The sequence below is a fragment of the Megalops cyprinoides genome, chromosome 24 (genome assembly GCF_013368585.1).
Source record: "Megalops cyprinoides isolate fMegCyp1 chromosome 24, fMegCyp1.pri, whole genome shotgun sequence".
Lineage (NCBI taxonomy): Eukaryota > Metazoa > Chordata > Actinopteri > Elopiformes > Megalopidae > Megalops > Megalops cyprinoides.
This window is the reverse complement of record NC_050606.1, coordinates 12,691,375-12,718,346: the sequence shown is the minus strand read 5'-3', so window position 1 is coordinate 12,718,346 and position 26,972 is coordinate 12,691,375. Positions and strand designations below refer to the sequence as shown.

Sequence of the window (26,972 nt, the reverse complement as noted above, 5' to 3'; positions counted from 1 at the left end):
TGATGCTTTTTTGGTGAGTCTTTGCAGTGCTTCTCCTAAGGGCCCTAGGGATTATTATCTTAATTGGGTAGATTAATCAACTAAAGACTTGATGAAAGGTTAATTAGTCAGGGTTGCAAGGTTTGCAAAATAGAATTCAGTTGCAGAGCAGTTTCTTAAATGGAAATGAAAAGGTGGATCATTAATACTTAATTGTTCTTAAGCTGAGTTTGTCATGGTGGCTAAAGAGTAACCTGAATAAATCAGGATCTAGTTTGAGCCTCATATCCAAGACAATATATAGTATTGAAAATTTGTTTTCCATGCAAAACTTTGATATTTTTGGGTGTTGAATATAGAATAACTAACATGTGTGGTGCATGACTCACAACAGGTACACCTCAGTTAGCAAAGTTTGAAGTTATTGATGACTAAAAAATTGTGTATATTATAAACATACAGTATACAAAGGTTACAAAACTGTGGCTTTCAAATGGAAAGCTAAATGTAAACTCGAGTAGCCATGAATGTTCATCAAATTTATTAGACATTAAAGATCATAAGGAGGGCAAATTACAATTTAATTCACAAAGTAAATTGTTATATTCATTTGGGAAAAATTTAAATTACTGAAGCAGGAAGGGATGTAAGCATTAATGCATACATCCAATGTATGCCATTGTTCAGTTAAGGTAATGACATTACAGGAAGTGTCTACCTCTTAAGGTATAGGCTACCTGATAAACTAACATCTACTTCTTTGATTAAGGCGTGAACCACTTGTTAAAATAAGCTGACATCTACTTCTTTAACAAGTAAACCACGACAGAGTTTTGGAGGCCGAACAAAGTTACACTACTTTTTGGCATTCCAGTAAAACTGGTACCCTCCTGGTATGTTTGACTTATTGCTTTACAATTTGAAGTGAATTTTTTTACTAATCTTACTAAAAACTTAATCTGCTTTTAATGTTAACTGACACATGAAGACTCTTTTCCAATTCTTTGATCTAAAGCAGATTTGTACAGGATGACGACATGCCTGAAGTTACAGTTTAGAAGCTGTTGCACTGCTTGTCATTAGACTAAAATGCTCACAGTGTAAGCTTCTGAAACAGTCTACAGTGTTGTGGCCATCTGAACTAGGTATGTTAGCCTAAAGATATTAGATGGGACCAATAATAAATCCTTTTAAATGCTCAGTAAGGTTTTCTATTTTTCAGCTCTTGTCTCTAAAGACAAAAAAAAAAAAAAAAAAAAAAAAAAAAAAACCCAACAACATCACTGCAGACCATGCAGATACTTCACAAACCACTAGGGGCAGATGGATTTACATGGAGTCCATAGCCAATTTCCAGCGTTAAGGCTCTGACTAAAATCCATAAAAGTGAACTTTGGCAGCTGAGGTGGTATGTAATTAGAATGTAAGCAGAATTGCTCTGATTAAAGGGAAGAGGTCAAATATACCAGAGCTGTCTCTGTAGGGCAGGGAGCGTGACTGTTCCTCATGCTCATATTGTGTGTAATCTCTCATGTTGTATGTACTCTGCACTTTGGTCCAAGCAAATCAATCAATGATATGGTTGAAAACGCATTCAGATGACAAGCCCTATCAATGTTATCATTTTCTGTTGCTCTCAACAATCATGGGAATCAGTAGCAATACACTTTCCACACATATGTTCATGTGGGTGTCAGTCATGCCAAACTATGCACGTTTTACACAAAATGATGACGGTAGAAGTGTCACACACGTTTTAGAATTTTAGAAATAGAACTGAACAAGTGTATTAAAAACAAAAACTGATTTAAGGGAAAACACATTGTGACTGACCTTAGATCACCTCCTCACACAAATGTGCGCGCGCACACACACACACACACGCACACACACACACTGAAACTGGCCATGGATTGCTAAAAATCACTCCCAATCTTTTAAGACAAAACATCCATCTGCCATTCTGCCTTTTTGCCTTAATCCAATAAAAAAAGCATTTGACTTTTGTCTGATTTCATTTTGATCTTTAGAGCTCATAATGCAATCTGCTATAGCAAAGGTACTGCTTGTACACAGTATGTGGTTTGTTAAGTCTGATGTTACAGAACAAGGGTTTAATCGGGAAAACCTTGCCTTTCTGAAACATTGGAAATTACGGATTACACGTACCCGAACGGAATGCTTGTCTCATTATCATATATAAACATTATAAGACTGCACGCTTTGATTGAGAGGAAGTCAACCTTTCAGCACCAAAATAAAAGAGAGACCATTCATGATATGAATTTTAGTGAGGCATGTTTGAAACACCTCATTTATATTTTGAGAAACATTAAATATGTACATTACCAACACATGTAGAGCCAAAGAATATTAGTTGTTAGAGGCTGTGGGTTGAATGCTGAATGTATAACCCTTTCAAAATAATTTTATGCATGAAACACAGTCCCAAGAGCCAGTTGCAGTCTAGCTAAAACATTTCATTTTGAAGGCAAAAAGTATGGAAAGGTTTATAGATTTGTTTAAAATAGTATGTTAAATAAAAGTAGACAAAATTAAGTTTTGGTTAAGAAAAATCAATTCAAGCATGACAGTTAAAAAAAAAAAAAAAAAAAAAAAAAAAAAAAAAATGAACGTATTCTGACATATAGAAAACATGCAAATAAACCTGCATGTTTTATGAAAGTTAGTTCCCAACATTTGGTTTCAATTAAGTGTCAAATATTTTTTTCCCCAACTGTCTGACAGCAAAATGGCTTGACACTTATGGAATGTGACATCTGTGTATATTCTTTTTTTATATATAATTGTCATTGGGTGTATGCATTTGCATGACCCATGTAGAGTGCCACAACACTTTTGACATAGCGGCAGCAGGTGTGCTCTTTGCGTGTGCACTTTTGAGTGCACTCTGCATGTGTATGTGTTCATACATGCACGCTTCCCTCAAATCAAATGACCTCTGTCGTCTTGCATACGCTCGCTCGATGGTTTACCTGAAACGAAAGGTCATATTGAGCAGTAACTAAGAGCAGTAACAGAGATTGTGCTTCTGAATAAAGGTATTGCTTATTATTCAAATGACAATGAGTAATGTGGGTGGACTCCATTTGTAGTAGGGTTTTAGCTATCTGGTTAAATTTTTGCAGTCAATATATTGTGCATTAATATCAGCATTTGATAGATGACCCTAATTTATAAAGGCAATATTGCCGTTAGTGTGTAACTATATATTATGCAACAATGTCAATATACAGCAATGCATCTGATGTCATGTCGCACAAAAGGGTCATTCACTTAAGATCTTTCAACCTATCTGGCACTTTTGTGGGCGAGTGAACGGGAATCATTCTGTCCCATTAATCAAAATACATTTTCCACATTTGTGGTTATGTAACCAGCTCATTATTGTTTTTCAAATAGCATTTCTCAGTCTTGGTCCTCTGGGACTGTTTTAGCTTTTGTTCTTAGTCACCAATTAGGATCATTTCAAACTTTGAAATAATGAGTAAAAGCAGGAAATGTTTCCGTTTCCTTTGATGCATTTCTTCTGCAACTGAAAGCAAAAGTTGTCTGTCAAAGAAACGCAAATAGAGACAGACAATTACATTACATTACAGGCATTTGGGAGAGGCTCTTATCCAGTATGACTTACATGGGTTATTGAAAGTGCATAGGGCCAGTTAATTTGAAGAATATTTTCATAATTGTGGACAGAATTTTAAGACTCCAAGGTCTATCCAAAAATGGTTTTACATAATCAACATACATGTGAAATATCAGCATTTTTGATAGACCTCAGAGACTTAATTTTTTGTAGCAGGAGGAAGAACAGGCCAAATTGTCACCATTAGGTAAATCATTCAGCCAGTAGCCAATGCAATGTGCTGGAAGCATGAGATATAGCTTTAACAGAGTTAAATAGCATCCGGTCATTGCTATTTACTGGCAGAGGACAACAATATGAGCAGCAGTAGCTGGAACATGTATGTTCAATCGACTTACAGATAGATAAAGTAAATAAAGTGATGGCTAAACTAAGGACTCAATTCAATATTACCTAAATGTGCATTATCCATAACATTGTATGAATGTGTAAGTCACCTTTTTCTTGTTAAGACCAAGGTATACAGTGGTAGGTAGAATTGAGGGCTAAATAATACTTTATGTGCACAGTTGCACTGTAGATGCAAATGATAATACTTAGCCTTGAATTAGCCTTGAACAAAATGCTGAAGAATAAAAACTAGGTAGGAGGCAGATGGGTGAAGCTGAGGATACCCATTGCTGCACTCTCTTGGAGAGGGCAGCAAACCTGTGTAAACTCCCATGTTGCTTTGTGGATGCAGTAATACAGCATTTTAAGTAATTAATCATGACTTTACAGCTCCTGTAAAGTCTTCTAGCTTTCAGATTTTTTTATAGTATTAAAACGCTAAACATTATGAGCTGTGACCCAAAAATGTGTTTATAATAAAATGCAATCTTTCCACTCTCCCATAAACAGCTACTTTATTGGTCACCTGTGGAGTGCTGCAAGCCTTAAAATAGTCTATTGTTGTTTTCTACTGAATTCACAGCACAGCACATTTTATTTTCTCTCTACCTTTAGGATTGTGTTTTTTTTTTTCCTTTGTTGGGGGGGGGGGGGGGGGTGTAAAGCAAATGCATTCACTTTGTAGGAGAGATATTTTAAATCTAAATACCATGCAGTGGATAATGTCAAAGTTGTTTAAATAAATATAGCACTGTTTGCTAAAGAACAGAATTAATAATAATAAAAATGAACTAAAAGATGTATCAGATGGAGAAGGGATTTTCAACAGGGCTTTTTTTTTTAAATAGTATAAATGAAGACAGGACCACAGCTCTAACAAAATCTCCAACTGAAGCCAACAGAAAAGAGTTTCAATCCTTTCTGTGCATTTGGACTAGAACAGCGCTTTTGGCCCGGAATTGTGCTACTGTGTGGCTTGAAAAAACCAACGGAAGGAGTAGCTAAGGTTGAGGTCAGTAGTGAGCTGGTATGGCCTTGGAACAGCCTGCTGTTTAAGTTCAGTTCCCTTAGCGCTCACTTTGTGCTCGTGTTTGAATAAATGTTTTCTGCATCCAACAAAACAAATATTTTTACAAAGTAAGGTAATAGTATCAATGTAAGTGACCCTGTTTACTGCTGTATTATTGAAATTTTTGATATTTGATTTTGATATTTTTGCAAGTCATTTTTGCTGACATTAAAATGGCAGTTCAAGGGGAAAAAAAAAAAATTATACACCTCAGTGTTCAGCATGATACTTGGCAGACCCTGGTTGAAAGCAGTGGTGTACCATTTTACCTCTATTATAAACTGCTGAAATATCCTTCCACATCATCCCATGCTATACATAGGTGTTATATTGAAAATTGGCAATTGCAACCAAGCTATAAACTAAAATAAAAGCAGAATATTACTGTTGCATATTATTGTCTGGGGCGTGTTGAGTCACAAAGACACTCTGCACCGTAGGTTTGTCTATATCATAAGGTGTTCCTCTTATGATTACCAACTGCCATTTTTAAAGCATGAAGCATGTTGCCTGCCATGTTTCTACACTGTGGGTTGTATTTGCACAGGGGACAGTAACTTAATACATGAAAAAAACAATGCAAGAAAGGGTGAAGGCACTGACAACTGACAAATATGTATGAAAGTCCTAGGAGAGACATGTCAGTTTAGTTACATCAACAGTTCACTTCACCACAAAAGGAGCTCTAAGGTGCCGTTAGATATTCCATCCTTCTACAACGCAGTCCTCCTCATCTTCATTTCAGCATTGGATAAACAGACCTTTTAGGACCTTTGTTCAGATTTCACATGCACGAGAAACCAGGAGAGAAGGAAAGTTTAATGCAGAGTTGCACAGAGCGCTTTCCTCATGTTTGAACAAGCAGGTGTAACAGAGCTGCATTTGGCAGAATGCTTTGTAAATGGTCTTCCTTCTGTTTGGCAGGAAAGTTGCTCTTCCCACCTTCATTACATTATTGGCATTTAGCAGACGCTCGTCTTCTACAGTTTACAGTTTTTACATGTTATCCATTTATACAGGTGGATATTCACTGGGTTAAGTCCCTTGCCCAAGGATACAACAGCCAGCAAACTTTCAGTTAAGAGTCCTGCTCCTTACCACTATGCTACATTGCCACCCCTCAACTGATATTATAAAACCAGGTTTGTAGCCCATCTCTGTGCAGGCAGGAAATAAAGGTTGGAAATTTAAAAAAAAAAAAAAAAAAAAACTGGCAGACTTGGCAGAAGGAACTTTGCTGTGGCACAAAGGATGACAACTTCATATCCCCCTAAAATGCTGCAACAAGGCAAAGAGGTCATCTAGTCAAGAGTGACTGCTCCCTAGGCAAATTCGACCCATCTGTTTTTGTCAGGGGTTTAAGCACCTTTGTTTCCATTTTCCCAATTTTAAATGCATACAGACTTGACACCGTTTGCCAATCCATTCATCCAGCTAGGGTCTGTACACATCCCTGTGCTCCCAAGAAGGTTTTAGGTCAGCATTTGTGACCGAGACTTATTCAAAAGTCAGGATGTAGACGATAGAAAAACTAACCGAGCTTGGCAAATTAAAGTCAATGATGGAGCACTCTGATTTAGTCTAGCTGACTGTGGTTGCTGTCGATCACAGTAATTGTGAATTATTTATTTTTTTACATCCATCTTTGTGGCGGTTTTGCAAGCGAAACAAAATTCTTTAGGAACTGCCAAGTGGCATTTTACCCCTAAATATTTGCTCCCACAAGCAATTAGATGTGATCCAGTAAAATTATACTACAGAATGTGGGAAACTGTTTATTCTGTGTATTCATATAACAAAGACACTTTTTCCCAAACAACTTAGGCATATATAATCTTTCAAACTTCAAAATGAAAATAATTTCTGCGTTTGGAAAAAGTTACTTTTATCCCAGTGTGAATGTTCCAAAGAGCACAGGGTGTTAAATGAGTATTTAGGGACTTTGGTAATGGTTTTGATTTTATCAGGGTGGAGACTGTGCTGAGAGCCAAGAATACCCAGAGAAAGGAAAGGACTGGAGACCACTGACTATGGCACAGTGCTGCCACTAGGGGCACTAGGGAGGTGGTTTATGTACCATGCGTCAGAGTATGATAGAGTGGCTGTCTCTCCTTTCCAAGATTGTCATATCTGATTAGCGCCCGGTGCAGAATGCGCTCGGTGATATAGATCAGCAGCATTCCAGCTGCGATCCTAAGCAAGGTATGGAACTGATACTATTTGGATTAAAAATACACCCGGAGGGAACTTGAAAGAGCCAAGCTGTGTGGACTGTTTGAGTGTGGAAATAAAGATGTTGGCAGCTTCACAGCTTACACAATGTAGTGCGTGTCAGCAATGCCAGCGGCGGCATTCCCTGTAACAGCATTCGTTAAGAGGGAATGCTGCGTGAGTCTCAGAAAGACATAGGGCAGGAGGAAAATAGGTCAATGCTCCATTCCTGTGATATGCTGTGGTCTCATCTCCGGATGGTTGAGAGGACAGAGTCCTCAGTGACTTTGCCCCGCTCCTCATTCAAAGCTTTAAGGGAGAGGTTGGTCAAAATGTGATTTTTGCCACACTGTGGGGCTGATAATGCATCTGGCTGAGTGCAGGTGCTCTCCTGGGGAAGCCATCAAGCAAGTATAGGGTCCCTGAATGTCAGCTGGTATTACATCCATCCCAGAGTCTCTGAGCCCTGCAGTGTTGGGACGATTTCTCGTTTTCTTGGGTAGAACAGGCAGCTGTTTGTGATTCACGAGGAAGAGGAGGAAAAAAAAAAAAAAGGATTCATAACTTTCTTTATGGCCAAAGGGTAGCATGCACTGCCTTCTGTTTTCCGGTAGTTGGAGTGAGAGTCACTGGATCGGAATCATCAGGCTGGCAGAACCCCTGACATTTTATGCACGGGTGTTTGATTTTGTGATTTTTGTGTGGTTCAAATGATATTCTTTATTAAAACAATTTGGTTTAAGAGTTTGCAGCTCATTTGTTTTTAATGGCTACTGTGAGCGGATTCTTGTCTCTTAAGGTCCAGAAACCTTGAACTGCTATTTAATAGATTGCAGTGTGTCCTTGTAAGCAAGATTGGACTGAGAATTTGAAGAAGTTTTTCATCTGGGCAATTACGGTTACAGAAATCCGTCCATTTAGGTATGCTGTTACAGTTAAGGGTTTTTGCATTTTTGTGGGAAAATATGATCAATGGCAAATAATTTTCCCTTTCACATGTGTAACTGCCAGGAGGAATGCTCTACAGTGATAAGAAAAAAAGTAATTTCAAATGAAGGTAAAACAAAATACTGGGGCTTCAGTGGAAATAAGGTTAATTACTGGATTCCATTAAATTAATTTTCACAGTTAATAAATAAATGGTGCGTTTAAAAATAAGGAATACTACCACACCGTGGCTCTGGTAGGCTATGGCAGCATTTCCCAAACCTGTCCTGGAGGACCACTTGTCCTGCATGTTTTGGATCCCTGCCTGCTCCAGCACAGCTGATTCAAATGATCAGTTTGTCATTAAGCAGCTTCAGGAGTTCATAACGAGTTGATCATTTGAATCAGCTGTGTTGGAGCAGGGAGAGATCTAAAACAAGGGGGTCCTCCAGGAGAGGTTTGGGAAATGCTGGGCTGTGGGATTCCCTTCCTTAATTAAATAAATGCTATTCTGTGCAATCCCACCAGCTATACATAAAAAATTTGCATTAACATTGATCAAGCGATACCTCTTCAGTCCACTCCAGTCAGCTCATACCTGTGCATTTGCATGCGAGTTGCAATTCTGAAGAAGCACTTATTTAACTGAATAGATTTCATATCCCTACATTTTGTTAGCATAACAAAAGTGCCTTTTTGATGTACAAGCCAATTAAATGTATTTGAGCCCCCCCCCCCCCCCCTTCAGACAAAACATGCTTGCAAACACAGGCTACCTTGAAAATATGTAGAAATACTTTCCATGGCAGAGCACATAGTAGAAGTCCTAAATCCTTCAAAGACCAGGCAAATCCCATTCATAAAGAATACATAGAGCGGACAGAGTTAATTAACTCAATTCATCTGTCATCAAGTCTTTAAACTGTTTGGATTTATAAATAAGCAAAGAAGGTATTTCTGGCTCAGGTTACCGCTGGGCTGTGGTACTCTTGCCCAGTGCCAATTGCCAGCTGAACTAATCCAGGTAACAGAGGCCAGTGTTCATTTTCCTTGGATTGGTGAAGTAAAGCATTAACATGAATGACTTGAAGGGCACCCAGGGCTTCTTTTCTGGAAAAAAAAGTGTTTAAATGTGCTGTTATTTACAGTATCTAATTGGAGCTTGCATTTGATTGCGGAAGAAATCAATGCATGTTTGGAAATTAATCCTGGGGTTAAGTGTTCAGCTGGGCACACCAAGTCAGAGGCCCATTGCAAGGTTTATTTGTAAAAGCTTGGTGCATCCAACCAAAACCTCTCTTCATCTTATTTTGACCCAGGTGTCTAACATGAAGTGTGGCGTGATGTGTTTGAATTGATTTTAGAAAGGTCACAGATATGTTGCTAAAGTTGTGTGTGTGTGTGGGTGTGCATACATATATAAAACATATTATATTATATTTGTGTGTGTATAAGACAGCTGTGACAAGAACATTTCAGTATTCATTTTTGAGCGTGTGGCCTTTCAGAATTGTTTTGCACAATCAAGCCATACAGGAAAATAGAATAACTGCTGATAATATTGGATTTGCGAGGTTGCTGTTTGTTCCTTTAGCGATCATACGTTTTGCCATGCTGATGTAATTGTGGAGTACTTATTTGTACTGCAGAGATCCCCTTATTAAAAATGCAACCACCTCGGTTTTGGTTGTGAGCTTATGCTTTGTGTTCTTCCCTGCAGGTAGATGCTGATGACGTTTTGACCAAAGAGGAGCAGATCTATCTTTTGTTCAATGCCAAACGCAAGTGTGAGAGAGTTATCAAGTCCAGGCACAAAGTGTCAGGTGAGTACATTACATTATTGGCATTTAGTAGACGATCTTATCCAGAGTGAATTACACAGGTTACAAGTTTTTTTTTTTTTTTTTTTTTTACATATTAACCATTTATATAGCTGAATATTTACTGAGTCAATTCTGGGTTAAGTCCCTTGCCCAAGGGTACAACAGCAGTGCCCCAGGAGGGAATTGAACCAGCAACCTTTCAGGTACAAGTCCTGCTCCTTAACCATTATGCTACACTGCCGCCCCAGTTTTTTTGTGTGGAGACTAAAGAGACTGAACTCGTGGGCTCCGAAGAAATGTTTACCATAACCCAATGGAAAAAAAAAAAAAAATGGAAATGACTGATGGAAAAACGCATCCATTTTAAGGCTCTAATGTTTTTTCCTTCTTTGAGATTCTCCCTACATTCATGTAGCAGAAAACGCACTTGTGTCTTTTGAGCCATCGATCGGTTGGTTTAAGAGTACCCATTAATTTGGTGGCGATGGACCCACAGACCATAGCACCACTAGAGAATGAAAGAACATGACAGTTAGATTGCGTGCTGTGTCCCAGAGGAGGGAGCCGGTGAAGGGGGGCTGGTCTGATTGAATTGACACAAACGCCAGGTAGGCGGCTGAGGATCTTGGTCAGGAAAATGTGGGTGTCCAGTTCACCTCTAACCTGAGATCTTATTGAATTTCAGTCCCTTAGCAACACTTTTTTATGCTGCCGGCAAGACTGGTTAACAGAACATGATGTACTTCTGCTTCATTGAGCACTGCGGTTGGGCAATCATAATTTGAAGATTTCTACAGTCTCTGGAGGTTGCATATGAGCATGTCTGTCAAAAACTTCAAATTAGCATGTGTTCCGCAGCAATAATAAGTTAGGAATAATCCTCAAAGAAGAACTTCAGCAAAGATACAACACAGAGCAAGCGGATGAAAAAAGAATGAGAATGCATGTGTAATTGTACAGTTTGACAGTACATGGCCTGTAGGATTCTGAATATATCAATGCGTAGCTGTGCGAAAATCCAGCTTACTTTGCATAACTATCGCTCAAAGCATTTATTAAATCAGCTGGAACTTCCCTCAGATATTGTCAAACCAATATGACAAGAGTTTAAAACAAATATCCTTCCTTCTAATAAATCTTTGCTGTAGGAGTTTTTGGCAATTTGGAATTAAGATTCCTGAATGTACATCCAGCAGCTGGATTTGTCCAAAGGTTATTTTACAATAAGAAAAAGCATACTAGAGTTGTATGCTTTGTATTTTCTGGCTAGCTAGCATAACAGTATTCATCTTGCAGTATTAGTACAGTTCTTCAGTGATATCCTAGCTTTCTTTTTTGAGTGCTAGTTCAGTTTTGCAGTTGGCACTGTTCCTTGAATTTTACTAGCCAGTTGGCTAACATTTTTAATGTTGTTATCCACAACTACAGTAAACAAAAACGATCAGCCTCAGATTCAGTTCTCTGCAATTCTGCAGTGTATCAAGTATTACATTATCTAATGCTGTATCAGACAATGCTTTTATAATGTAAAATATAATCGTGTACGGTCATATAATCCAGATAACTGCTACAAGTATGATATAATTAAAGTAGTATATCATGTGGAACAGTGGTCAAGAGGATAGTGCCGCTGCCCCTCATTTCCCAGTTTTAGTGGTTTTTTCCAGAGTTTAAACCATGTACCTTTGCAGTTGTTGTTGACCGAATGTTTATCATTGGACAAATACACTCCTGTTAGACCTGTGATCCAAGGTGGTCCATAAACAGTGAGCTTATGGCATGATACGCACAGTTTAACTCCCTCTGAGGTGGTGATGAATGATAGCGGCAGTGACAGAGGTAGTTTGGATGCTGAAAGAGTGGGGTTTTTATTCATGTGTTGTATTCTGCCCGCCTATTTTATGTGACGTTCATGTGAAAGTTTGTGTGTTGTCTGAAAGCCTTAAAACTTGATGGATATAATCAGTGGTCTTACTTTTCTCATTAGTGAGGTAAAATACCAGTCTTTTAAGAATGAAAAATGACTTTTTTTACAGAAAAAGTGCCATGTTAATAATGGGAATGTTGTATGTATGTATCCCAGTGTGGAAATATCTATCAAAGATTGATATCATGGGGATGGCACATCCAATATGAACAAGAGATATATCAAGAGGGAGAAAGCTGTGATATAAAGACTTGCATTTGCCAATCTGACATTAGGCCACTCCCATGTGTTTCCTGTTTGATTGTTCTGGATAGTGTGAAAGCACTCACTAACTGGGGATTTAACAATCAAGAAGCTAAAGGATTTAAGTCAACATGTAAACCATACTGGTGACCATTTAACGTTGTGAACACAGACCAGACAACTGTTCAGAACTCACAAGCTGAACACAGAAGGGCTTTTAAAGATGTACAGAAAAAAGAAAAATTTTATTTTTTAGCAAAGCAGTTGAAGTGGCTATGCCATGTGCTGGAAGCAGCAGCTCAGAACCATTAGAGTTTCGAATTTTGAAGTGACGTTCGCTGTGTCAAAAAAGGCATCACAAATGCTGTATTGCCATTGCTTCATATGTTGCCAATGGGTGGCTGACAGTCAATTCTATGCAACCTGTGTCTTTCAAACATCCTCAAAGATTTAGTGAACATATCATTTCCTTTGGAGGCTGCATTTTCACAGATGTCAAGCAAAAGTAAATAAACGTATGGAAATCAGGTCGGTGATGCCCTGCCAATAGCAAATTACAAAGCCAATACTTGATGTTGGCTTTTTCCTGTGCCAGGGACATTTTGCCATGACCAAACAAGCCATCAAGGGTGCAATTTGTAAGTCAGAGGTGGGTTGAGGTTCTCTTTGCATGCAGACCTCAGCTGCTCTTTCTGCGGTTTCACTGCGTTTTTCTCCCTTTTTTTTCTTGTTTTTTGTCAGATGTTTGTTCCAACGCAATTGCAGATGAAAGACTCAAAAATTAACAGGGGCCTGTCATATTTGTGCCTGCCTCATCACCCCCTCCTTCCAGCTGTGTCATATATTACGTTTAGTTTTTCGGTGATGTAGCCGCCCGCTGGGCTGTTTGTAAAGGAACGTCCAGTGTTAACTCCCTGTTGGGGCTCTCAGTTTGCTTGACCAAAGCCTCTTGACCAAGCAATGGGATTCCCTCAATTCCCGCAACACAAAAGGGCAGTGCTGATTGCTCGCTTTGGTTCTGCTGCCACACAGTGTCCCCCCCCCCCCCCCAATCCTCCTGGGGCAGAAACGACAGTGCACAGATTTCAATTTCTACTGACAGGAATGCATTTTAAACCCCTCTGTATGCCCTGACAGCAGCCAGTACCTGGAGAGTGTTTTCAAAAAACAAAGGTTCTGCAGTTTGTTGTGGAGCGAAATGTCACAGTGTGCATCCCCTCATGGCAGTTTGATTAGAATGATTGCCGACATTAACATTTTGCAGTGTCCCTCCCTCCCCCCATACCCCCGAAATGCATTCATTCTCCGTGGCTCGATCTGAACACCATCACCCCTAATGCCCGCTGACATGGCTTGCGTGTTGTCGTGGAAAGCTGGCAAGATGGAGTTGCAGGGTTCTTTGAGCACTTTTCCATGGTGAAGGTCACCCCACCGCTTTCCTGCACAGTCCGGATCTTATTCTCGCATTGCTCTGCCCATATGAGCATAATCCCATCGGGGGAAACGTGTGAAAGAAAAAAAGAAAAACACACACACACACACACACACACACACACGAAATCTGTATTTATGAGCGCGTGCCGAAACGTGACAACTCCGGCCTCTCACCCGGCCTGTGTGCATGTTTACGTTTCCCTCGGTTAAGTATGTGATGGAACTGGACGCCAAACACTCAAACTACTCCTTGGCTGCCAGAATGCAACACGAAAGGGAAAAAATAGATAAATAACCGAACCATAACCAACAGGAAACTTGAAAAGAAAAAAACACCCCCTTTGCCATCCATCCAGAATCGCTTCGCTGTTGTGCTTAGGACCAGTCACCAATCCAAGCTCATATTGCATCACAAAGTGTTATTGACAGGAGTGTGTCAGATTGTATGAGGGATTTGGCAGTGAAGGGAGCCAGGTAATTAGATTAAAAAAAGGGTTTGTCCAGCCTGCGTTACGCCTGTCGGGCCCGTTTCTCTCAGCGATTGATTCGTTAATATGTTTGGCAAACGGTCAAACTGCCCAAATGAAAATGGATATAAAATGAATAGGTAGCTGCATATCACAAACTAAGGCGAGTAGCCCAGGGCCAGCCCTGGCTATAAGCTCTACTGGTGGGTGCCTGGTGCATTGCCAATCATTTGGGTTGCCATGTGTGCGCGTTTTATGTTTTTTTTACACTGCAAAAAATCCAGATCTCACCAAGCATATTTGTCTCTTCAAGTCAAAATATCTCTTTACACTTAATATAAGACACAGTCACCAAACAAGCAAAAATTTCCTTGAGCTACAAGAACTTGTTTTTAGATGGTGCATCTTGAATATCTGTGCATTTCCACTAGTTCCATTGGCAGATTTTTTCACTAGCAAAATTTTTTACTAGCAAAACACACCTTGTATTAATTATTTTATTTCTTATTTTTGAAGGGCTATTTTTTGCAGTGTACTCCAATAGCAATCTTGCCTAGGGCACCAGAATGCTAGATCCTGCCCTTGGGTAGCCCCAGAGTCCAGAACTAGAACCAGTGATCGACAAAAGCTTAGCTACATGTGAATCAGAATCAGTTAATGTGTCCTACCCAACAAATAATATCACTGCTTAGTTGGTTCATTATGTGTAAAGTGTAAAAAGTTTGAAAAACTATAAGAGGCATTGCAAAAGTAAGTCTCATTCACCATATCAGCTTTCATGACCATGACAAGTTCCCCTTGAAAGTAAAACCTTTGCAGGGTATCCACTGTCTTGCATTATGAGATCTGATAAGCGTGAAGTTCTCCAATTTCTCTTGTCATCGTTTTAATGTTTGATTGTTGTGATGTCCCCTTGGTGGCATATAATTTTTTGATGTAGAAATATCCTTTAATTTAAAAATCTGTCACTTTTGATTGTAACGGAACGTTCTGAAAAAGGCTTGCTTTGGCAGACTAGTTCAGCACAGCGTATGCCATAGCAGAGCACAGCAGATCGAAATATTTCTGCAACACTTCAGATCCTCGCTTACAAACGTCTCTGCCGTATCGCTCTCTGCAGCTTCTCTCAAAACCATTACATCTCATGCTTGTCGCTATAGATGAAAATTTGTAATTCTGCTTAAGAGCGGGGTAAGACTGGGAGTGCAGAAAGTTTTTAAAAAATCTAATGCGATAGTGCTGGGTTGTGCATTAGGTGTATGAGTCACTCACATAACGCATTACCTGGTTCAAAGTTTTCATGGCACTGATTTTTTTTTCCCTTTTATGCTTCCATTGAAGCATAGTCATTAAAATATTTAGCTGGTGTGTGAGAGGTGTACCTGTTCTACTTTATGGGTACCCCTATTTTTGTGATTTAGATTTAAGGATGTGACCCCCGATACATGGTTATGACGACTGAGAGAACACTTAAGCAGCTGCCAACTAGTGAGCAAGAATGGTCAGGAATATAGTGGCCATTACCTACTGTGTAGAGGTAACTGCGGCTTTCCATGGCCTATTCTCAGCAGTGGCATATGCGGAAATGTTCGTCAGGTGGATTTTAAGGTCAACTCAGTGGGCACAAGCACAGAGAGATTCTGTATGTGTGGCCAATAAGAACAAACTGGTGGCAAACCTTCATCTGAGGTAGTAGACCCTAACACGAAACTAAATCACCAGTGATCTTTCCTTTGGCTACCACCAAACAGAATGAAAAATACTTACAATTCATTTATCATAATACAACTAAGAATTGTACTTCATGAGCTGTGATGCCTGCAGACTTATTGTTCATGCCGTGGTGTCAACAGCCAGCTTTCAGAACAGTTTCGGAATAGTAAAGAAAAACTGCCCGAATGCACAGTTAACAGCACACAACTCGTTCCCTGATCCCATTTATAATAGCCGACATATGCTAATCCCATCTCAGTCAATATCAATAAAAGGCATAATTGCATCAACGCAATGCTCATTTAACAACAACTTGGCACTGATCAAGCGCTCCGATTCTAATGTCTTCAGACATCTGTTCAAAAACACATGTCCTCAAATCATTTTCATCCATTTGATGCCAAGAATTCATCCAGGCAATGCTCTCTCTCCCCCTCCCACACACACACAGCATCTGGACTAATATCAGCCAACTGCAACTGTCAGAGACAGAGCAATTAAAACCTAATGTATCTTTAAAAAAAAAAAAAAAAAAAAAAAAAAAGATTTGGCCCCACTTCATAACCTGGGTCCATTATTATGGATTTGTATCAGAAACATCCGAAAGGAATCCACTGGTAGGAAAATAGCCGATGAGGGCCTGTATTTAATCAAGACCACAAAGTCATATTTATAAGGTTTATCCATACTCATTCAACTCAGACTTATACGTATCAGGACTCAAACAAAATGAAACAAACAGAAAGGTGTGATCTGAAATCACAGGTGCACAGCCTGGAGGCAGAAGCTTTTTAGAGGGAAAGGGACTTCTGTATAATCAGAATAAGTCTTAAAATGCAGACAATTGTTTTGATTCAGAGTAAACAGGAATGCAAAAAGGTGGGACTGTAGCTTAGGGCACAGCATGGGCATGGATTGTTAGCAAGCAAGCCAGGCTGTTGAACTGATTGACCACTTAGCAATTACACGCATTTGTGTCGTCTGCTAAACAAGTAAATGATGTAATAGAATAGGGCCGGCCTCCCACCTAGGTGCCCTCCGCTTAAGTGGCAAGCAGGGAGCAGCAATGTGTGCAGTGTGAATGGACATAATTTCTTCCAAAAGAATTGACACAATGGCCGCACAGTTGAATGCTGTAATGAAAACAGAGTAGAGGGTCTTGTTGTAAACAAGTCAGCTGGAAGCATCAGCCTTTCTACAGTGGCCTCCCTGCCTCACTTTATTGTCAAGAAACGCAAACTTATCCGTCAAAGTGCTGTAGCCAACAGCAGCTCGCGTTTACCACAACCATCTTCGACCGGGGAGATTCCACCAACCATCTGACTGGAAGGTTGAGCATGTCATTTTCAGGCTGCTGGAAAGTGTCCGATTCCTAAATAAATGCTGTTTGTTTGAAGTGGCACACTTTTGGACGCTAGACTAACTCCACAGCGCATGATGCAATGTCTTAATTACAAAAATGTGTTGCTCGGTTGGCAGTCTGGGCCCAGTTTTCACAAAAGAGGGCAACCCGCTCAGTGGAGATGTAATTTATTTCTCTCCCCGCACACTTAACTATCGCCAACAAACCAAGAAATCTCGCAGGCCAAGGTTTATTTTTCTGCTGTTTTCCCCAGCCTGTTTACGCTACAGTGAATACACTCAATTTTGGAGAGCGTTTGCGCCCGGGGTCAGGCAGGTCTTCGGTCAGTCCTGTGGACTGAGTCAGGTCCTTTTCTTAATAGGAGTAAGCAAGTCAGAGATCTGACCTGCATATACAATGACGTGGGTTTTCGCGTTTTAGGGGCCGGCTGTATCTGGTGGCTGTGTCGCGACCCCTTTTGGAAGGTTGCACATGTCTTTCTGATCATAGCATGGTTGAGGAGATTGGGGAGGGGGTGGGAGGAAGCACATCACCTCTGCTAAAAAATAGAGCATGTTCCCACTCCACTGTGAAACACTGAAAGACCTGAGGAGGTTTGATGTCTTTGGAAAAGATTTTTTTTCCCCCCCCCCACACTGTATGGAACTGTAGTTATAAGTACTTATAAAGTTTGAATGAGGCCAGCCCAATCAGCTGATGGTATTTGTTCTTTAGGAAAGGGGTTTGCTTCCCATCCTACTCCTTTGCATGTTTTGAAGTCTTAGGAGACTTAAAATGTGGACATTGGATATTGGCAACTTAAACAATCATATTGCATTTCTCATTTAGTATGTAATTGTTGTATAACTAGGGGTTAAAAACCAGCCAGAGCTTGATACTGTAGGTTTAAAATATGGATCTTGACATGCCTGATAAATCTTATTCAAGATGAAAGTGAAGTAGCACCATTGTAAATATTTCAATTTATGTTCACTTTACTTACAGTATGTAGCACTCATGCATTATCCAAAAATCATGAATTTTTTGTAATGTGTTGTTGCAAAGCACATAGCATTTTACAATACAGTAGTTTGGTGTAATTGTAAAATAACTTCATATTATAATGAATTGTACTGATGTATTCGTTACGTTATAATACTATTTTTTTTACCCCCTCTTTTCTCAGACTCTTTTTGTGAATTTCAGCATCCCCTGACTCAAACTGCTGTGCAATTATCAAATTAAATTGACAGAGCACACAGCAGTTAGATTGCAGATTAACAGACACATAGGACAGTATTTGGTTTAGTGTAGCTATGGTTTGGTGATGACAAGTTGAGAAAAGTTGTTCTACTTGTAAGTGAAATGAAATCCCCTCATCTCCAGTGAAGCGATCTCTAAACACAAAACAAAATTGATTCTTATAGGCAACTGTGTGGGTAACCAAAATTGGGGAAAAAGAGCCAAAACTGCAGCTTTGCCAAATGAGTTAGATTCTGCCTTTTGCACAAATGCAGACTTTTGCAAGTGTTGCAGTTATGCCTATTGTGGTGACCATTATACCACCAATATTACTGTAAACACATTGCAATGCCTTTTCAGCTTTTATTACTAGTGTAACAAATGTGGTCTTAGCTCTTGATTTGACCATCATGCTGTTTAACACAGTAATAGGTCAGTAGTTTGCCCTGTGCTATAAAATTGAGTATTGCTTTTTAGTAATACTGTGTTTCCCCATGCAGTAACACAGGGATAATCACAGACAGGCCATGTAGTAGTAGGTGCATGTTCAAGTATCTGAAACAGTAAATTAAGGAAGGGGTATTCCCTCCGTCTTTGGGGGATACTTGGAGTTGTAGTTTATTAGTTCAGTTTTTGCAGCGATACAGCTTTCTCCCACCTTCCCTTAGAAGCTGAGCTTTGTTGTCAGCATTCCCTTCGAAACTGCCTTTCACATGAAAGCACCATGCACCATCTCAAATGGTATAGCTCTGCATTGGCTTTTTTTTCTTGTAATTGATATTAATAAAAATGAAAGAACTCTAGGGCACAGTGAGAACTATCCAGAGTAATGGCTCCCTGCAGTTATGATATTATGAAGTTTATCCGTGTTGGGTTTGACTGGAGGTGATGGCTGTTCAGTCATTCTTCACACTGGTAGCACGATCCTCATAAACCCCAGTACTGCATTTGATCTGATCTGGATCAGTGCTCAGCACAGCCCATCCGATGCCTTACAGCAGCCACATTCCTATGGAAGAGAGCTAGAAACTGCCTCTTAGGGTTTATCAAATTCAATTTGTGCACAGAGGTATATCCTTGTTGTTATGATGCACGTGAAGACCAGGTGTCGGTTGTGCCCAGTTTAAAAAAAAAAAAAAAAAACGCAGAGCAGTTCATCTATAACAATACTCAATAACCTGGGCCGTAACATCTTCTGCTGTATTGCCTCTTCACATACTCCATGGTCAAGATTCTCTCGCGCACAGAGCCGTGCTAAAACAAAGTGGCCAAGCAACTGCGGGGCACACGGTGTCCGCTTCATCCCTGCTCTGAATGAGTGTGGGGCGATCTGTGTTCACTCTGCAGCTCTGTGCTACCCCTCAGGATTTGTAAGGACAGTCCTCGTTATTGGCTGTGACTTAGAAACAGCCCCTTTCCTCACTGACTCATTCGTTTGCACACTCACTCGCTCAGCCACTCACACCCTAAACAGTTGACTGGCTCTAAGTGGATCCCTAGGGTGACAGCAGCACCTTCATTTGGCCACAAGAGGAGGAGGGGAAAAAAAAAAAAAAAAAAAAAAGCAGCAGCACCATTATGGGGATTCAAAGAAATTGCAACTTCTGGATGGTGCTACCTTTTTTTCTAAGCAGCAGGGACTTGTGTTCATTGAGAACCCTTCATGCCAGTGTATGTTCCTCTGAAAAGCACGGCCTCTCGAGCCAGCTTGAATCATGATGTCTGATGTGTTCCACAGCCCTGACGCCCTGATCAGTTGCTCAAAGCCCAACCATGACCAAATGCTTTAAAAAAAAAAAAAAAAAAAAAATACATAATGCAGAGTTCAGAGCACCGCTCAACAGATGGAATGAAGTCTCTCAGAGGCCAGATAAAGGGGAAACGAAGCGAAATTTGGAAATTTCAGCAGAGGTGACACCGCAGCCTTCCAAGCCTTGTATTAGCATCGGTTTCCGTTGTTAATGTGCTCATTTTAGCACAGGAATCCCGAAGAGGATTTATATCCGTGATTCTTGCTGGCATGGAGCTGAAGTGGGTCCTCATGAGTGAAACGCATTATGCCGTTTTACAATGAGAAATTACTGTGGTCTGGAAAAATGCAGTTTAACAAAAATCTGATTTCCTGTGGCTTTTTCAAATATTATGCAGACCTTGTAAGTGAAAGTCAAGGTTAATAGAAATGTTCGCATGTGCTAATAATTAGGCAGGCAAAGCTGGCATGCTGAAATGCTAATTTTTCACATGCTAACACGACAAAACAAAGTGGATCTTCCACTCAGTAGGGTCAGTGGGTGACCTTGGGCCTTCTGATTTTCTCATCAGTTCTTATTTTGTCCTCCGGATGTCGTGGAACGTTCCGGCACATATTCAGCAGGGCCTGTTGCCGTGCCAGGGGAACCGTCGGGCTTGGGGACGATGACACGCACAATTCAATGCAGTTTATTCACAAGGCCCTTGTTCCTGATTTCTCAGGAGCAGCTCTAAGCCCAAGCATTTCCTATAAAAAAAGACAGCTCTTAAACAAAATTAGTTCCCGAGGAGGAAAACCTTAAACCCGCGTGCTGAGGCAAGGCCAAAGATTTGCAACTGGATGCAGATTTCAGATGACTTTGGCTGGCTGACCGGGCTATATCTTGCCCGTGGTTAGTGGGCCCACCCTAGACGTTAGGTGCCACTGTAAACTGGAGGTTAACCAAACTATTATTAGAACAGTTGAGTGACAACGAATAATTTAAATTGTTTGCACTGTGCGGTATGAAGCTAACAAAAAGTTCTCAATTGCTTTGGTTGTTTTAGTTATTTTGGAAAGGGCGGCCCACGCGAGTGCCAGGCTAAACTCATGCGTGCTCTGCCGAGCTTCTCCAGGGAACCGTCCTATTTGTTATTATTTCTCGTTTTGTGTCTTGGATAAACAGGAGCCTCAATGGCTCCCTTGATACAGGGGTCTCATTGAGAGAGACACTGAGGTTTGCAGGGCTGGGACAGTGGAGAGATGTGGGCTGAGGGGCCCCAGGCCTTAGCGGTGTGTGAAAATAGCCCTGCATTCAAACCCGCGGTCTCGGCAAAACACACCAGCAATCGTCCCCCCGAAAAAAAAAGGCCCCGCACGATATACGTCGGGATGTCTGCAGCTCTGGATCCAATGAGCAGAGGGTTGGGGGGGGGGACGACTTTAAGGAAACCCCAAATGACGGCATCTACAAATCGAGTCCCCTCCCCAAGCCAGCCCAATCACATTTATATTTAAATAGTGGTCAGAGTTCTCAGGAAATTATACATTTCTGCACAGTGTTTAATTTGAGCCTGATGTGTAGGTGGTCTGAGGGTATGGGGACGTATGGAGAAATCTGAGAAGCATTAATGCTGGGAGTTTAGACCTGTGGTCATTGTGATTTCTGAAAATGCGAGCCCGAACTACGCCAGAGTGGAAATCCTGCTACACTGGAATAGAATGCATTTTTTGCCTACTCTCTAATTACGTGCCTTAAGTGACAGGCAGTCTTGATCATTTCGGCCTGAAATCACATAAGCATTTCATAGCCTTTCTTTGAAATTGTGATTACAGAAATGGGAAAATAATAGGTCTACAGCACAGAAAAAGGCCAGCTTAGTTTATGCTTACCTATTTATTAGTGGTGAGCGAGTGGACAGCTGTTTTCAATACAGGGGAATGGAAGCAGTTCCAGCAGTACAGACCCTCAGCGAGGGCCAGAATATGTGAGGAGTAAGTGGGTTTCACTTCCATCGTAAGAAGCTCAGGGTTATTACACAGGTCTGAGAAGCCTAACATCCCTGGGCGCGTGTCGACCGTTTTGCTCAATCGCAAGTTCTCGTTTTGATGTCAGACATCAATGAGCGCGCTCATCAGGATGAAAGAACTACCGCTTTGCCCGTCCCATCCGGTTTGATCCGTATTCCGTTTCATCTATTATAAAAAATAGTCAGAAGTCGAGTCATAGTGGTCACAATATTTTAAGCGTGGGCTCTGGCACCATTACATATGGAAAATTGTAGAGCCATTTTAGATGTTTGGAGTAGTTTGGCTTCATATTTGCTTAATCACGATGCTGCTTCCGTTTAACAGAAATACAATTATGCAGCAGCACATTGTGATATTTGATCAGAGTTTGAGTTGTTGTACCCTCTAATAAATGTATGTCAGATGGTTCAGATTGGTGCCGTTATATTGATTGAGATATAGGGATTGAATCAATAGTCTAGAATTCTATAGATTTGAATAGCTTGTCTAACACACACACACACACACACACACACACACACACGGGAAAAAAAAAAAAAAAAGTTAGGTCAATGCTGAGTTCCACAATGCTGAATGTGCTCAGCTGGAATCAAACTGCATGGATTCTGGTCAGATTGTGTTCAGACCTTTTCAGTGAGGAATAAAATGTGAGGGTCATCACCTCGTGGTTCTTATATGCACACGCCCACAGCTATCCAGCAATAACAGATGAGAAGAACCCAACCAGAGCTTGGCTTTTTTGTCGCTGACTCAGTAAACACTAGAAGATCTGCTTTTTATTCATGCATTTTACATTAAACTAAATAAAAAGAAATTACAATTGTATTTGTATGTTTTATTGCCAGACTGTGCTACTGTTACAGTTCTAGAAGTAATAGCCCTGTATTACATGGCAGCAGACTGTTTTCCAATAATCTCTGTAAGCACAATGGATATCATATGCAGGAATCACATGTCTACTGTCATTGATCATCATCATCATCAAATACTATTCTGCATTTCTCAAAAGCTTACCTCACCAAAATTTTTGTCTTTAGCTAAAGGATCAAATAAACAATTTCTATATGCCTTTTCTATATTTATTGCAAAACAAAACCGGTGATAGAATTCATTTGGCTGTACCTACTACAATTAAAAAGGCGGAAGACAATGAAACACGGTAATTAACAAGCAGTGAGACAAATACTCCAATTAACATTCAACTAATAACTTCTGCTCTCCCAGGGTGTAACATTTTGGATATTGAGGCTCAGACTAAAGCTACACCCATTTACATTGAGCTTCCACATCAGCTTTTACACTAGACTCCAGGTATGTTGATGGAAACATTTCAAGTGTTGCAGCCAACAGATAACTAGCTGGTGGTAGTTTTAAGCAGCTCATCCTACCTGATATATGTGATGACCTCAAATCAAGTGAGCAATGGCTGAAGTTTGGCCTTATTCTGAAAAAAAAAAAAAAAAAAAAAAGTGCACAAGTAAACAGTGCACTTTTTGGCAGACTTACAGAAACACAACTGCTGTGTTGCTCTGATTGCCTGTTAAATTTTTCCTGTGGCTGAATTTTGCCATTTGCTAAATATGATCATTTTTAACCACACACCTGAACAACACACACACACACACACACACACACACTTGAGCCATAGTGACATTGGGGGGGGGGGGGGGGGGGGGGGCGTTTCAAAACAATATTAATATTTCTTACAACTGTATCAGTTTTCCATGACTTGCTATTGCGTACACTTTCATAGTATGGACACTTATGACAAAAGAAATTTGTGGATCAAGCAAACAGAAATTACATTTTTATTTATTGGGGTAGTGTTTATCCTCATGTTATGAATGGTTTTGAATGAATGCGTTTGTGTGGGAACAACTTAGAGTAACTAGCCAGATTCATTCTGATTGTATCAACAGCTGTAAGGCAGAAGGATCTGGGTTTCTCAAGGATCAAATGGGTAAATCCCAGAGCAAATTTGTAGACATCATATTACTTTACCTACACAATACTACATGCAATACATTAGAGTGGTGTAAATACAAAGAGGCTCAACCTCATAGTCAACATGACTTAATGGAAACAAACTGCTGTTCTTCATTCAGGCCATACTGGACAACCGTGGGTTCAGTATCCATATAGATCTGCTTTGGAACAAGAAATGGTAAAAATTGCTCTAAACAAAGGGGAAGAGTACTGTTAAAACAGCATTGCACAAAGTGTTGCTCTTCTGCTCCTCTGATCCCCCCCCCCCCTCCTTTTAAACTTTTGTGTTATCCATGTTTTTTTACTTCCGTCGCTTCAGTAGAATGCAGCTGGCACAGATTACATGGAAATCACTGCACTGAGTGGGCCAGTGGTCCGTTTCGTATCAATTTACTGTGCTTGTGAATTTTAATAAACTCTGGTGTTTGGATGAAATGATTTAATTTACATTTAATTGGCCTTAGCCGAAAGTTCATTTCGGCCGTGTGCTTTCATAAGAGTGCGATCGATGATCAAAAGCAGCTGGCGGTGTTGCATTTAGCTGCTGCACCGTATTAGTTCTCATGTTTGATTTTGGAGGGGGTCCGAGGATGGATAAGGGGTCGGATTTTTTTTTTGTGAGGAGCTCTCAGCCGGCGGAAGAAATGTCAGTGACATTTATTGTAGGGTTGTGAATGTTCTCTTCTGCCAGCATGTCCTTGGGACTTCACTTTATCCTTTTGTTCTTTATAATCAATTTGTCAAACCCATTCTTTTTATAGAGCAGAGCTGTCATGTTACATTTGCTTGGCTACTTTAATGTTCCCATTGCAGGTTCATCTTTAACCTTAATATAATAATTTTTCGTCCAAGGGGGTAACCCAGGAATGTAGTTAATTCAGTGATAACCATCGTGGAATATGATGGTTTAAAAAGAGGCATTATACACATTGAACGAAGATCTGAACCATAGTTTTATGATAAAATACAAAACTAAATTTACATTAATGTCTCATTAATTAAACTAGTAAGATTAACATTACCACAAATTGGAATTTCTGTTCCAAACTCTTCAAAAAAAAAAGTTGCGTTTTAAACAACTGATAATTACTCTTACCATCACTGGCAGGGCCAAAGAACCCATGTTGGCGGTGCTGCAGTCTCAGCATACATGGTTCTAAATGCCATTGTCACTCTGCTTCTCAGATGGTTTCTGTTTTCCGGAGTGGGACGGCATTGTTTGCTGGCCTGAAGGCGCCCCAGGGAAGTTGGTGTCCACTCCTTGCCCCGAGTACATCTACGACTTCAACCATAAAGGTAAAAAACTCTGATGCACCCTTTCGGCTTGTGCTGTGACTGAACCATGAAGGGGCAGGTTATGCATTTTACTGTATACGATTCTTGATTGCATGCTTACTTTAGAATGCTCCAATAACCAGTTGTTTAGAGCTAAACATGGTTTACTTTTCTTTTTGGGATGTGCTTTTTGAAGTTGGTGCTAAAACAATTTGTTATTTTTTCCCCTTTGTGGTGGGCATTTGCTTCATTGGCAAGGCCCTCTGGCCTTGTAGATTTTCAAAACAAAGAGGAAATAAATGTCAATGGGACCCCTGCAGTCAAGGAGAACTCGAGTGTGGAGCTGCCTGTAGTTGCAGTCTTGACCTAAAGTCTCTCACCATATTGCAATCCCCTTGACTCCAAGGCCCCCCTGGGTTCAAGGCAGCACAGCTTCCTGATGGTCAAGTGGATCTAAGAGGGCCCTGAGTTTCTAGCATCAACTGTTCCCTTCACTTTTTTTTTTGTTTTTTTTTTTTTTTTTTTCCCCCACTCTTGCTGTGATGTCATGCTCACACTCACTGGTTTGGGAGTGGCCTGGTCTGCCACTGCTGCTCATTTAACTTGAATGGATACACTTGCGTTCTATTATGCTGGAAGTCTCTCTGGCTGAGAGTGTCTGCTAAATTAAATGTAATGGTAGAACCCCTGGTCTTGACCAAGCCTTCACATTAACAAATGGTCTGAAGGACACAGCTGTACCCTAATTCCGTTTAAGACAGTTGTAATTCAAGTTTCAAAGTTTGTTCTTGGATACAAAAATGTGACAATTCTTGAAAGAAATTTGGAAAAAAAGGGCATCCTAGATCCAGGTTTGCTTGTTTTGGAAACTGGAGGGCATGGCTGGGGCAGCAGGTGTCTAACTTCAGTGCTTACAGAGTGTGCGTTGTATTTCTTGTCTATGTGGATGGCCTTGCATGTGTGTCCGTGTGTGCGCGCGTGCGCGTCCGCATCCTGGTCCTGATTGTAATAGTAATCCTGATAAATGGTAGCCTGAGTATTTCATTTGGAAGGATTCTATGCTTTAGAAGCCTTATTTGCTCATATATCACCATTTCCACGTATCATTTTGGATGGTGCCTTGTTAAAGGATTCTTTAAAAATATCATCTGGCAGCTTGTCTATGTTGATACACTTGCTGCCAATACAGCAAATGTTATTTCTTTTAGATTAAAATTGAATCAAATTCCCTGAATTTCTACAGGAAATTTGAGGGGGGGGGGGGGGGGGGGGGGGAACCCACACACACCAGACTCGAACCCACACACACCAGACTCTGCAGCCCTGCCCTGCCCCACCCCACATCCCTACCACCCCCCCCAAACCCCATATCGCCATCCCATATCCCCACCCCACCCCACCCCACCCCACCCATTATCTAGTTGTTCTAGTTCGTAGGCAATTGCCATGATTCAGTATACTAATGATAAATATGTAACCAAAAAGGCAGTTTCCACACCTCAAGTTTTTTAGTCCGTTGCAAGTGTTATATGTGGTTACATTCCATTGCTTTAGCAAGTTAACCTTCTCTGTATTAG

General features: G+C 40.4%; 1 protein-coding gene across 1 annotated transcript in view; it reads left to right on the top strand.

Moving 5' to 3' along the window:
• Nucleotides 1–26,972, top strand: part of pth1r (parathyroid hormone 1 receptor) — a 135,064-nt gene that overhangs the window by 76,616 nt on the left and 31,476 nt on the right. The window contains exons 3-4 of the mRNA XM_036519555.1: nt 9,904–10,006; nt 25,306–25,416. Coding sequence (XP_036375448.1) covers nt 9,904–10,006; nt 25,306–25,416 — 214 coding nt within the window. The remainder of the gene's footprint in view (nt 1–9,903; nt 10,007–25,305; nt 25,417–26,972) is intronic.